This window comes from Rhododendron vialii, chromosome 1a (genome assembly GCF_030253575.1).
Source record: "Rhododendron vialii isolate Sample 1 chromosome 1a, ASM3025357v1".
NCBI lineage: Eukaryota > Viridiplantae > Streptophyta > Magnoliopsida > Ericales > Ericaceae > Rhododendron > Rhododendron vialii.
The window spans coordinates 48,542,046-48,554,690 of record NC_080557.1 but is presented as its reverse complement, the minus strand read 5'-3'; the positions used below and the strand labels follow the sequence as shown (position 1 = coordinate 48,554,690).

Here is a 12,645-nt window from a genome sequence, read left to right as displayed (position 1 = left end):
GAATAATAATACTCCACTCCACATGAACGAACAAGGGAATTTTGGCATAGTAGAAAGAACCACCTCTTTCTTGATACTTGAGTTTCTTTTTTCTGTTTTCCTTTCACGTACGTTGTTGCTTTGTGCGACAGTCGTATCTTTGTACCTTAGCTTTTAGTACTACTATCTTTTTAGCTAGCTGTAAGGTCATCTTGCTTATTATGCTTGGCCTCCTATTAGATTCTGGCTTTGTAAGGAGTACAATCTTACGGAGAGTATCATCATAATGAATCAAAGCACACAAATGCTCCTATCCGTTTTGATCGATAAATCCTCTTCGACAAAAAACCAAATCACATTGCCAAACGACACCATGGTTGGACACCTCTACGATGGCAATAGTAGTCACTGCGACAAACAAGGGAAGGAAATTGGAACTGTACCCTGAGCCTCATACAAGAAAAACCTGCATGCTTTTTTCAATTTTGTATTTTTCTTTTTGAGCTCGTAACATCTTTTTCTTTTTTCCTTGGCGCGGTAAAGTTCAACATCGTCTATACTACAGAATCACTGGTTTCCCACAACCCCAACTCGGACAAGTCTCCTTTAGGCCTAAAATAAAGCGTTACATTGATATAGTTTGGAAGCATTCCCTCTCAGAAAATGGTTGTGGTGGTGGTGGTGTGTGTGTGAAGTAGGAAGTAGGCTAACATAGTAGTGACTGTTCAAAGAAAGATAACTTATTTGATGCAAATCCAACATCAACCAGAAGTAGAGAGCTTTAGATGAAGATTGAGATCTACATCCCCCTCAGGCAATATACCAGAAAACTGACTATAAGGTGGAGTGGCAACATCAGAAGAATGTAGTGGCCGCCCAATATAAATCGGAGAGGGAAAACGAGCAGCGGCACTAGAGCCGGTTAACACTTTTGGGCATGGGGGGTTTGAGGGTACTGATGATGATGATGATGGCGACGACGACGTGACTGAGCGGGAGCTAAGAGCAATTAGCGGACGATTGCCCGGAAATTGGGCCCGCTTTGCTCTTTGACGCTCTCTCTTGTGTGCATTTTGGTGGCCTCCTAGTGCCTGAGAGTTGGAGAATAATCGATCACAGTATTGACACTCGAATTTCTTGTTTTCTGATCCCCAGTGTCCTGTTGTTTTCTCTCTTCCTCCTTCATTGCCCTCACTCAGCTGAAAACCAAATAGTTTGAATGCTGAAGCCTCCCTCGTATTGGTGGGGTTAAAGCTTTCCTCCTCCATGACAGATGGAGAGGGATGGAGAGGGAGCTGGTTTCTATGAAGCCAAAGGGCCTATATTTATACCAAAATGACAGCATAGCTAGACCTCATAATACTCGATTCGTTGGGTCGGATACCACAATCCACACCCCACGATGACAGACTAGCAAAAAATTGCACAATGATAGACCCAAAAAGAGGCTACACGTGACAGACCTCAACGTGGCTGCACGTGAGGAGATGCTAAGGAGACATAGTCCCACATTGCTTGGGAGTGGAATGTATAATAACATGAAGCACCTCTCCACTCGTTGCCAATTAGTATTGAGTTGGACATAAAAGTTTCCACAGTATGTTCTTGTTCATTACAGTGGCTGCAAATGGGGGGATGCATTTCAGTCGTCTTGGTCTGAAAGAAGTCACCACAAACTAGTGCACTATTTTTTCCAGAGTTTGAGTCCACGGGCAAGGCGACACGTATTTGGGTACCATGCATGCATGTTAGCTTCATGACATGACGAGACACAAACTGTCTGCCATTGATGTGTGCGTGAGATCAACAAGGACAGATTTTCATGTCAAATCTTTAATATATGTTAGCCCCTAAAATCTCCCAAGAGACACTTCAAAATTTAGCATTAAGCGTACGTGTACGGTGCTCAGAGAACCATTTTTTTCTCTTTTCTTAGCAGATTCTTCAAACTTTTAATACTGTATTTTAAGAATTGTTTTTCACTTTTCTTATTTTTTGGTGCACTCTTAAGTACTAAAAAAAATTGTAGGGTAATTTAGAATTGGATGGTTGTTTCACACAATTGCAATATTGCATGCAGAGTGGAGACTTACGTTTCTGGTCTTAAGCACAATCAAAACAACTTAGAAAATATGAAACAAACTCTCCATGACAATCATGTAGTGGTGTAGGCTACAAGTGAGGAATTCCATCTAACAGAGTTTATCCCGCTCTAGAAACATCTTGCTAATCTTGATCTGCCCTTTTCTTTATTCCGACAATGCGATGCCCAAAAAAGGACTCTAGGTTTATTGTATCTGGGACAAACAGGTTAGGCTAGCTCTAAAACCCACTACTGGGGCGTTAATGGCATCAAATCATGGAGTATGGGATGAAAACTAACCCTACAGATACGGGTAAAACTACAGGTTAAGAATGTCGTGGCAATGGGCCCAGAATAACCTTTAAAACATTATAGTGATGAATCATAGACAACCCGTTAAATCTGTAGCTTCTAATACACATGAACCATATGTAGTTGAGCAAAAGAAGTCCGCCTTGCAAACGTGAGGGCGAAGAATAATGGACGAGCAATCTTACTCTCACTTTTTATGGAGTTGATTGAATTCTCATGACTCAACTACCATGAACTGGCTGGCTATACGTAGCTTGACTGGGCTTAACCTTTAGCGAGCTGAAGAAACAATTGGAACCGAATCTAACATTAACTCTACTATCCTCGTTTTAACGAATGCTTAGTCACATGAAAAGAAGAAGGGAAAACAGGAAAGTGAACATAATAGATTTCAACAAGCTATGGCATGAGATGATTTACCATTGTAGCTTTAAAAGATCATGGGACATCAAAGTACAAGGAACAACCACTAGTGCCCTAATCTTGCGCTTTTCAGATCTCACATTTCATGTCTACATTTAATCTTGCGTGGGGAACCAATTCCCGAAAAAGCTCCCCACTTTCTTTTAAGGAAGACCCAGCTATGTAGCTGTGGGAGCTTTTCAGGGGTAGCTTTTCCCTTTCCAAGCTGGAAGGGTGCGACTGACCTGACTACTAGTCTTACTGCTCCCTTCTAAGTTAGGCCCCCAGAAATTCCCTGTCCCATGCAATCTCCACACCATGTGTAATCTAGATTTCTTCATATCGTGTTCAACAATGAGTTTCAATGTCGACCGTATTGAACATTATACCCATGGCCATCACCTTTATAGGTATCATATGATGTTGACAATATAGGTGACACCACCACCACCACCACCTAATGGACCTCACATTACGCAATGTCGTAGGTTTAATCGTTTACCCGTGCCTTGTGATTTGGGGGCTTGCTTAGAGGTACAAGATTGAGTTGCATAGGTTACTGAGGTACATCAGGAATGGTACCATAATCCTAGGCTTAGGTTCTTGCCTCTTTGCTTTTGAACTATGGTAGTTCTTGGGCTTTTGGGAACAATGTTTAGATTGTAGATTTGTGTGTATGCGAATCAAAAAACATTCGCTACTTGGGTGAGGAAAGTAAGTAGTAGTTGACTACCACTAGTAGGTATTAGCCATTCGGTAATGCCTAGAAATACAGTGTGCAAATAAAATTTAAACCTACGGGAAGACTTACCTAAAGTAACATGAATGCAGTATCCTAAAAAATTAGATAATCGAAACGAGTCCTCGGTTGAAGTGTGATAAAGAAAGGATGAGAAATTTTCATGAAGTTAGTTCGATGGGACTGTTTTCTACACTTCGTAGCATGTTTTTAGCATTAAGGTTTAGATTATGGTTAGGGTAGTAAGTTCTTCAACGAAATGACATCAAACTCTGGTTTGTGTGTTACTTTTAGTAGTGGTTTGTGACTGCAAACCACAATCAACCACCCATTTCATCCATTTTTCTATTTTTTTTTTTTGTTAATTTTACGCAGTCATCTTCTGAAGTAAAAGAAATAAATATCTAAACTAAATGAACTACTAGATATCACTGTTTCTCCGTATTGTGAAAGGAATCGTTAGGACGAAAATCTTAATTTTTCAAATTACTGCTCTATAAGAATTTTACAGGACAGGATTTATGATTAAAAAAAAACCTTAAAGGTCTATGGAGTACTAAAGAAGTGGAATATTGACATTCCTCTAGTTTTCTGATTCAATCAGCAGAAGAAACTCTACCCGTCTACTTGTTTTGTGATTCATCAGGCAAAGAAACCCTGCTTAGCCTACTTGGTGACATCCTCGCGTTATTAGTCCCGACCTTCCTTCCTCCTGCTCGTCTGTGGCTTGAGCCAAAAACTGCTCTTTGAGCAAGCATTTTTCCCAGGTGGCATTCTACATTTTCTCTGTAGTTTGACATTCTTTCAGCTGCACAATCTTGGTTGCAACCACTGTTGCCGCCCGAAATTTCATCCCTCACTTTTTCAGTAGCCATATTCCTCAAATCGTGTCGTGAGCAGAAATGACAGATTGCTTTGAATTTGTTTCTGTGTTGGTATTCTCTTGCATAGATTAATTGGGTGACTAATCGGGCTATGGTAGTGGAATAGAAAGTAGGGGCAGGAAGAGATTTGAAGCAAAGTTTAGAATGGCGGAAAGGATGTACTTTGGTCCATGTATTCCTTTACCAAGCAAGGGAGGTTACGTATCTTGGGAAATAGAAAGTTCTGTTGGTAATAAAGCATTTAGCTTTTGTATCTTCACTTTACTATGAAGCAACATGCCAACTCCTTTTTACAAAGAATGATTATTTAAATTTAAATTCATCAGCTTTCCCCACAGGTTGTATGTTGATGTCATATTCAGAAAGGTGACAGGGCATTAAAGTCTTTATGCTTATACTGGGAAACATTTGCAAGTTGTAAAACACACTGCACTAGCAATACAATGCATAATGAATGTCCATTAGGGTCAGTACATCTCATACTTTCCCTGTATTATCAGCGGCCAAATTTAATGAGGTTAAATAACATACCATTACTTCCCACATGTCATCTTACTGCATCTTTCTGTCAGAATGGAACAGTTTGAGAAGCCCTGAAGAATTCACAAGCTCACCAATTTTTTGTGCAGCGGCAGCCAAAGTGGCATCACTTTTGCAGAAAGCAAACCTGATATATCTTTTCTGATAGCTATAATCTGCTGGAAAAAACTTATCCAAATATAAGTCTCTGTGAAAAAATCCGCATCCTGGTACAGCAACCACCCCCGCTTGTTTAATTAGTTCCTCAACAAATTCCACCTGAAAGCGTTAAGCTCTATGTTAATCCACCAACATATAAACAGCACAACATTAATCAAATGAAGAAATGAAATACTTCAAGTTCAACAAGTTTGGCCTTCAAGTACATGGCTAGAAACTGATTAAATGTCTTATATGAATGTCTACAAAAAGACAACAGGGTGAATCCTATTTCTTGGACTCAAACAGTTGTGCTGGTGTTTTGGCCCATAAACCATTACAGCACATACACCAAATTTGTGTTTGGTAGATTTTGATTTATGAGTTCTGGTTGATATAAAAGATTAGTAGCATTTTTTTTAAAGCTTTTTCCGGCTAAAATACAATCTAGCACTCTATATCTACAGGTACAATATGAAACTATGAAACAGATTAAGGAGAATATAAACGAATCAAACCAACAAATACCGCAAGGTTGCAAATCCAAGCAATAGATCCAACCATGAAAGGGGAACATTGTAGTTTTGTCATCCTTAAGCAATTTATGGGCTAAATGCCCAAAAGGGCGTACCCAATGCACGAAGCTCCCGCATAATAGGGACTGTCATAACATAATATTGAACTTCAACTTTGTGCTGTATAAGTAAACTAAGAAATGGAATAGCAATATGTAACTTAATTTCAAAATAAATTATGCATTTATATTAAACACTATTGGAAAAAATAATGAATTTATGTTGGGGTAATACAGCGCATAGCTGACCCTCCCCAGAACTGGCCATAGCGGGAGTCTCATAGAGTGGATTGCCCTTTATAATTGGAGGACTTAATATTCCAAATGGATTAGACAGCTTCACAGCAATCACACCTAATCATGGAAATAAACACAAAGGCAACAAACACCTATTCTTGAACTCGTAATATGATTGGACTAAATCAAGAAGATACATACATCAGATACCACGCAATTCTCTGGAAGCTCCACAAAAAGAAAAAATGAACCCTCAGGCTTAAACTGAACCTGGAAACCAACCCCAGAAAGCAACTTGACTGTGTAATCTCTTCTTGATTCATAATCCTAAGCACCACGCATTAAAAGATAATTGGCATAAATATGATTACACATTTCTCCAATAACTGCGCAATTGCACACAATCAAATTGACAAAGCCTGGAAAAGGTAGTTCTTTATTCCTACCCTTCGCAATAATTCAAAGTACTCTAAGGGGCTTCTCAATGCAGTCAAGGCAGCTTCCTGGAAAGGTGCTGGAGCAGAGTCTGTTAGTTTGATATGGATATTTCTAATAGCAGACGCAATACAAGCAGAAGCAACTGCCCATCCGACCCTCCAACCTGACAGGGAACACACACATGTTGACAAAATGCAGATCCAAACATGAGCAAAAGAAGAAATCTTTTCCAACTAGCAGTAAGAAGACAATGTAAGAATGGTAGAGATACTTCAACAGAATCATGGAAGACCAGGTAATCTCCCACCCTTTGCAACTTATGGAACAAGTCTTGTAGGTAAGGTATTGAAGCATGCCTGTAACACTGTATGTCTTTGACAATGAAGAGGTAATGATAGTTCGTTTTTGCATTCCTGGAAGTGAGGCCAACGATATATGTTTCTTCTTGTCATATGTTATATGCTCATATACCTGGAAAAAGAGATCCAGAAAACTTAAAAGACCAAATTGCAAATAAGTAATAACAGCAAATAATGGGAAAGACATGCTATCAAATTCAGCAACTTCCATGTTTTTTTATTTTTCCTTGGTTATTGGCAGTTCCCATCAAACAAAAACAATCCATTGCATGTAGAAGGCTGTTTAGGAGACAGTAGATTTCACTTATTAGGGATTGCACTGATGTTCAGGTCTTGAAAGAGAATAAGGAATCAGCACCAGTCCATGCAAGATTTCCTAAAAAGATGATTGGATCAATTACTACTACATCTGTTTTCTTCATAATCTATTATTTCATTCGTCTATTTCTGGAATAGAATTTTTCTCAGTCGCCCATATGGCAAGGCAGACAAACAATGCATGTTTCTATTTGTAGTACTTGGAACTATGCCAGTGAGAATGCCTAATGGTAAGATTTCTCGTCCTAATTAATTCAGTAGTACTCAACGTGTTCCCCAGAGAAACAAAAAAGGTAAAAAATAAAAAAACAATCTTTCAACATTCCATCAATTACCAACAGCAACTGACAGATATGATGATTATCCATAGTTTCCCATTATTCCTCCTTCCTGACTCCATTTCTTATCCCGACGATATGCGACCATCTTTTTCTCTTAAATAAATTATGATTTGATGAGGCGTATATGACCTGCTCTTAAATAAATTATGATTTGATGAGGCGTATATGACCTGCGTCAAGTAATAACAAATAATGATTTGGTGCAGAGTGCATGAAATCCATCTAGTAGTAAACAATTCCTCTCTTTGATAAACAGTACTCCATAAACAATTACAGCCCCCAAGTTTGACTGAGAATCATATTGCGATTGAAACTTACTATTACAGATGAATCGATGACAGACACAATTGCATGTGTTTCAAATGTGTAGAAAATTTACTCAAAGGAAGTCTTCCCCTCTCGTCTCATAGTTGTGGTATGTGTATCAAACCCCACCTTTCATAAATTGTCTCCCGATTTACAAGTTACAGGAAACTAAAATTTAACGTATGTTCGGCTTCCAAGCCACAAGGCGCATGGAATAACTATAATGTCAAGCACAGAATCGCTAAATGTGCATAAGCAAATTGACTTTTTCATACTTCATCTGTTATGGCCAGTAAATCCCTGGTGTGGCAAGCTCCAGCAACTGTCTCAAGCTCATCCTTGGTGAAAACTTTTCCAGTTGGATTATGAGGGCTGTGCCACAATATATCAGTGCATTTCCAACTATGATACAGTAACGCCATATTTACAAATGTTCCAGTGAACAGTTTTATAAACTCAAAATATCTTTTCCTATCAGGCAGCATTGAGAAGCTTGCTGTCTGTGCATGATGCACAGTTGTTTTCGATTGGGAAACAGTTGATAAATTGCATACTTCCATGGATCTCAAACCAGTACCAATTTCAGCCAACCTGGAAACGTAAGTTCCTTGGAACAAAATATACAACCACATAAGTAACAAAGATAAAGAAATTATGCCATCTCACGAGGAAACATTACTGTTGGGTGGAGGAAAGAGGGCTACTTGTTCTCGGCAAATCTTTTATCAAACTTTCAGTCAGACAAGCCTTGCATATTTTGGTTTGGAAGTACTAACATTTTGGATTTAATACCAATTCATTGAGTTTGTAGTGGAAGGAGAGAGAGCTATTAAGTATATAGACAATGCTTTGATTTGAAAATTGACACTCCAGATAGTAAATTTCAATATTCCATCCACTCAAAATCTGTAAAAGCTCAAAAACACGATAATGTGAGTCCTAGAACAAGCCGCGCTAGGGGAAATTTTATACAGATAACACTTTACTGCTAACTTAGGATCATGACTTCCAAACAACTGTAGTTCATCTGTTCTGTCAAACAACAACCTGCTCTAATATGGGTATATTATATGCCGACGTGTTTCGTGCTTGTGAATATCATAAGTTTCCAAGTTTCCTTCATATTCCAAATCTGCCTTTCAAAAGATGAAAAAAAAAAGAAAAAGAAATTTAATCACCTGTTCAATACAATAGCTTTTGTTTTAACAGTTAAGGACTTCATGAGTTTATCTGCATCCAAAGTCCAGCAAGGTGGGTCGAGTGGCACATATACCTGTTTCCGTTTTCTTAGTTAAAAAGGTAGGGATAGTATAATTCTGACACAAAACGACAATGCTTGCATTAGAAATCAACCAGATCTACATTGAAAGGACAATGAATGAAGATATCTCTCAGTGAACCAAAAGTATCTTACTGGGACACCTCCAGCTAATTTGATGCATGTTTCATATGTCTCATATGAAGGATCAAACAGTACAACTTCATCACCCTTGTCTAATACTGCCAACAAAAAAACGTGAATATACAAGAGTCAACGAAATGAACCATATAACTGAGACTCTGACATAATAAACCATCTAAGATCAGAAAACATACACGCAAACGTTGTTGCCGCAAATGCCTCGGACTGACCACAGCAAATAGCTATATCCGTTAGAGGTTCGACATCTAATCCATGCATGTACTTTATGATCTTTGCCACTTGATCACAAATTCCTTGAACATGCCTGGTGTAAACCAGGAAAATCATCAATTTATGACCAAAAATAAAAATAATCATGTGATTTACAAAGATCTTGATCCCTTATCGTGTCTCATACACTTTCCAGCCCTCTTTAATGTCACATTATGGTGGTGTGAAATAAGTGTCACGTTGACTATATAAACATTATACGATTATACAAGCATGCCAATCATAAACTGTATGAGAAGAAATGATATTTAAGAATGGAAATTACCAAATATGCTGCGAGTGTCCAATTGTTATAACCAATGTATTGAGAAAGATCTACCTGCTAGTGCAGTTGCATTCACGATAGGAGAATTTTATTATATAAACCTCTGTTTCATAAGCAAAGTTACAAGGCTTTGTGGTTTTAGTACGAATGTTGGAGTGTAGTTACCAAGGGGAGTACAGTAGGAAAAGTTTTATTATGAGGGTTCATATTTATGTAATAAACAAGTGTGGCTTCTGCACAAGAATTTTTTGTGGGAAAATCTATTAAATATTTGTGGTGTCTAGTTTGGTTTCCGAAAGATGTACAATATGTCTACGTGTGTATAGCAGCACTCACTTCAAAATATAACTTGCATAAGAGCAAGTCCAGTCCACTGTTCCATTTTCGAGACTCAAGACACATTACAATTGTAGTTCTCAATTTCTTCTCTGCTCATTTAAAAATTCCTTGATTTCTTTCCAAGACTCAACTTTCCCAACAAATTGCATTCTTTAATTTCTGAAATATTTATCAAATATCAACACTGGTCTTTCATCAAGGTGATATAAATAGCATGAAGGTTTCCCAACATGGGGAGGCTCATCTCCATTTTCATGACAAATTTACAACTATGGAGAGGTATCCATTTCAGAGATGCAATATAGAGTTTGGTTGGAGGTGTGAGTCTCCATTTTACAGAAATTGAGATGGGTTGGTGAGTTAGTTACTCTAATGAGCACCCATATGCTCCATTCAGGAGTACCTTTTATTGATATCAGAAGTGAATTGTGCAAAGGCTTCTAATTCTCTCAAATGGGTCAGGTCCAATTTGATGAGAAAAATGTACGAAGCAGAAGCAGGAATATAGCCCAAAATTCTTCCGATAATAAAACGAAATCCCCAGATGAGTAAATCAATCTAATGCAGTAATATCGCTAAATCACTCCATTACTTTACTTGTCTGACACTTCTTTGTTGCCAAACAGACTATGAAAATCAAAGAGGATCATTGACAGTCAGGACTCCGAGCTAATCATTGACATTGAGGCAGCAGCAATGATAATAGTATAGTATAAATAAATATGGAAAGGTGGTTAGGGGAAAGAAAACCTGTATTGATTGAAGTCGGAATTGATGGCGGAGACGGCGGCGTCCTTGATGTGGGAAGGAGCGGGGAAATCAGGGAAGCCTTCGGCGAGGTTGACAGCGTTGCAACTCTGGGCAAGAAGGGACAGTTGTTGAATTGGAGAGGGTTTTAGTGTCTTCGCCACCGCCGATAGCTTCTCCTCCATCCCCCTCACCTCACCTTATCCTTTCTCTTCTTCTACCGTTTGAGCCGTTTCGCGCGCAGTCCAAATAATCCGTCTGCAAGTAAAATTACCCCTACTACACCTTTGGTTTCTTTAATGTTTACGTATCGTCATGTCGTTTGGCGGTTCATTGAATTAGGCCCCATTATGCAAAGATTTTTATTTTAAAATATTTATTTTTCGTTTTACGAGTTTATTTTCTCACAATGCGTTATTTTTAATTAAAAAAATAGTATCTTTTAGTGGAATGGGCCTTATTATTTTGAACGCGGAAAATTCTTCAATAGTTCAAGAGTATTATGTGGCATGTCCTACTTGGTATTCTCGGCCAATAAATTATCGCCACTCATATTAAGTGGGTCAATCTTTATTTCCCAACCACCCACAAGAGACAATAACTATGTGCTACTTGTAAAGTTTTTCGTTACTTGGTTGGTTGGGAGCACCACGTGGATATGTCACACGGTAGTATGAGACTATTGAATAACTAACCAGCAGCAAGGGGTCCTTACTCCTTGCTACTTATCTTGAACACCAGCATTTCCGGCCGGTACTCAAAATTTGAGAAAAAATGTAAAGAAAAGCTTTATTTGGTACGGAGTAGTCTAATGAATTAAGTAGGAGTATAACTGTATAAGCATCAATTTGAGTAAAATCTTTATAAATGACATAATTTTTAACTATGAATAGCAAAACAAGTTTTCGAAAATTTGAGTGAAAATTTAACTATCCAATGACTTTGTGTAAATTTTATGTAAAGCTCAATCTAATAAGTATGAGTTTGAGTCGATGATCGGAATAAGTTTTGAGAGGATTTTACTCAAAAATTTGGTTCAGAGTTTGGAGACGCTTTTATATAGACAATTATACCTTGTTTAATTTATAATCCCTCCGTCCCAAATTGAAAGATAATTTTTGATATTTGTGCCAATTTCAATTCCTTATATCTTTCAATATGAATTTCAAAAAATATACAATATAGATCTTGTTTGATAGTTCTCGATTAGTTCTATTATACAAAGTTTTCAAATTCATCAAAAATATTATAAATTGAAAGATATAAGTGATGAAAAATGACACAAATTTCAAAAATTGCCATCTATTTTGAGACGGAAGGAGTATTGTTTTCTGTGTATTGATATAATAGTATAAAGTGATTTCGTCCATTTTTTTAATTTTTTTGCGAAGAGAGGTTTAAACCCTGGCCCCTGGGTTTAGCTATAGTTGTCGTGTTTATTAGTAGAGTACTACTATCTTGTATCCTGCTGTAATAATTGCAGAAATCTCCAAAAGTGTGGCCGGTGGTACTTGGTAATTACTTTTCAATGATGACTCTTAGCATTTCTGGCTGGAAATACGCAAGTTACTATCAAGGGAAAATTTCATATTAGAACCTGACATTTCACGCAAATTACACATATATATTTGATCTTAATGAAACATCATATAAACACCAAGTGGCGTAGCCAGAAATCTATGTAAGTGGAGGCATTTTCTAAACACATTTCAACCAAAAAATTGCTTACTAAGCAACGTTAAAACGTTTGTGTTAAGAATTAAAAAACCTAACATATTTATTAATATAGTAAACTATATAGAATATAAAAACAATTGAATTGCTTGAATTGTCTCAGTGTATCAAGTCTAAAAGCAATTCACTATACAATATTTAGCAATATTGCTCCCATTATTAATAATTGCTAAAGTATAAAACGTATAGCCTATGGTTTAGGTATTTTTGAATTTTG

General features: G+C 37.5%; 2 protein-coding genes across 3 annotated transcripts; both read right to left on the bottom strand.

Moving 5' to 3' along the window:
• Positions 1-296: 296 nt before the first annotated feature.
• LOC131305515 (zinc finger protein GIS3-like) lies at positions 297-1,360 on the bottom strand. The gene has a single exon (XM_058332413.1). The coding sequence runs from the start codon at positions 1,245-1,247 to the stop codon at positions 741-743; it is 507 nt and encodes a 168-aa protein (XP_058188396.1). The 5' UTR covers positions 1,248-1,360; the 3' UTR covers positions 297-740.
• Positions 1,361-4,771: 3,411 nt separating this feature from the next.
• LOC131304814 (uncharacterized) lies at positions 4,772-10,960 on the bottom strand. 2 transcript variants are annotated; one of them, XM_058332216.1, is made up of 9 exons: positions 10,698-10,960; positions 9,247-9,377; positions 9,065-9,150; positions 8,829-8,923; positions 7,926-8,022; positions 6,683-6,797; positions 6,335-6,489; positions 6,090-6,215; positions 4,772-5,197 (listed from the first exon to the last, which is right to left on the bottom strand). In XM_058332216.1, the coding sequence occupies exons 1-9, from the start codon at positions 10,877-10,879 to the stop codon at positions 4,952-4,954; spliced, it is 1,233 nt and encodes a 410-aa protein (XP_058188199.1). In that variant the 5' UTR covers positions 10,880-10,960; the 3' UTR covers positions 4,772-4,951. The 2 variants fall into 2 exon arrangements, with proteins under 2 accessions (XP_058188199.1, XP_058188209.1); XM_058332226.1 differs by lacking the exons at positions 8,829-8,923; positions 10,698-10,960 and having other exon boundaries at positions 7,926-8,257.
• Positions 10,961-12,645: the final 1,685 nt, after the last annotated feature.

What these genes read in the sequence shown, in the direction of transcription:
- LOC131305515 (XM_058332413.1), bottom strand. Translation starts at nt 1,247, where the DNA reads ATGGAGGAGGAAAGCTTTAACCCCACCAATACGAGGGAGGCTTCAGCA.
- LOC131304814 (XM_058332216.1), bottom strand. Translation starts at nt 10,879, where the DNA reads ATGGAGGAGAAGCTATCGGCGGTGGCGAAGACACTAAAACCCTCTCCA. An exon ending in TCCGACTTCAATCAATACAG is followed by an intron (nt 9,378 to 10,697) that starts GTTTTCTTTCCC and finishes GGTTTACACCAG; the next exon opens with GCATGTTCAAGGAATTTGTG. An exon ending in AAAGCTATTGTATTGAACAG is followed by an intron (nt 8,023 to 8,828) that starts GTGATTAAATTT and finishes ATTGTGGCACAG; the next exon opens with CCCTCATAATCCAACTGGAA.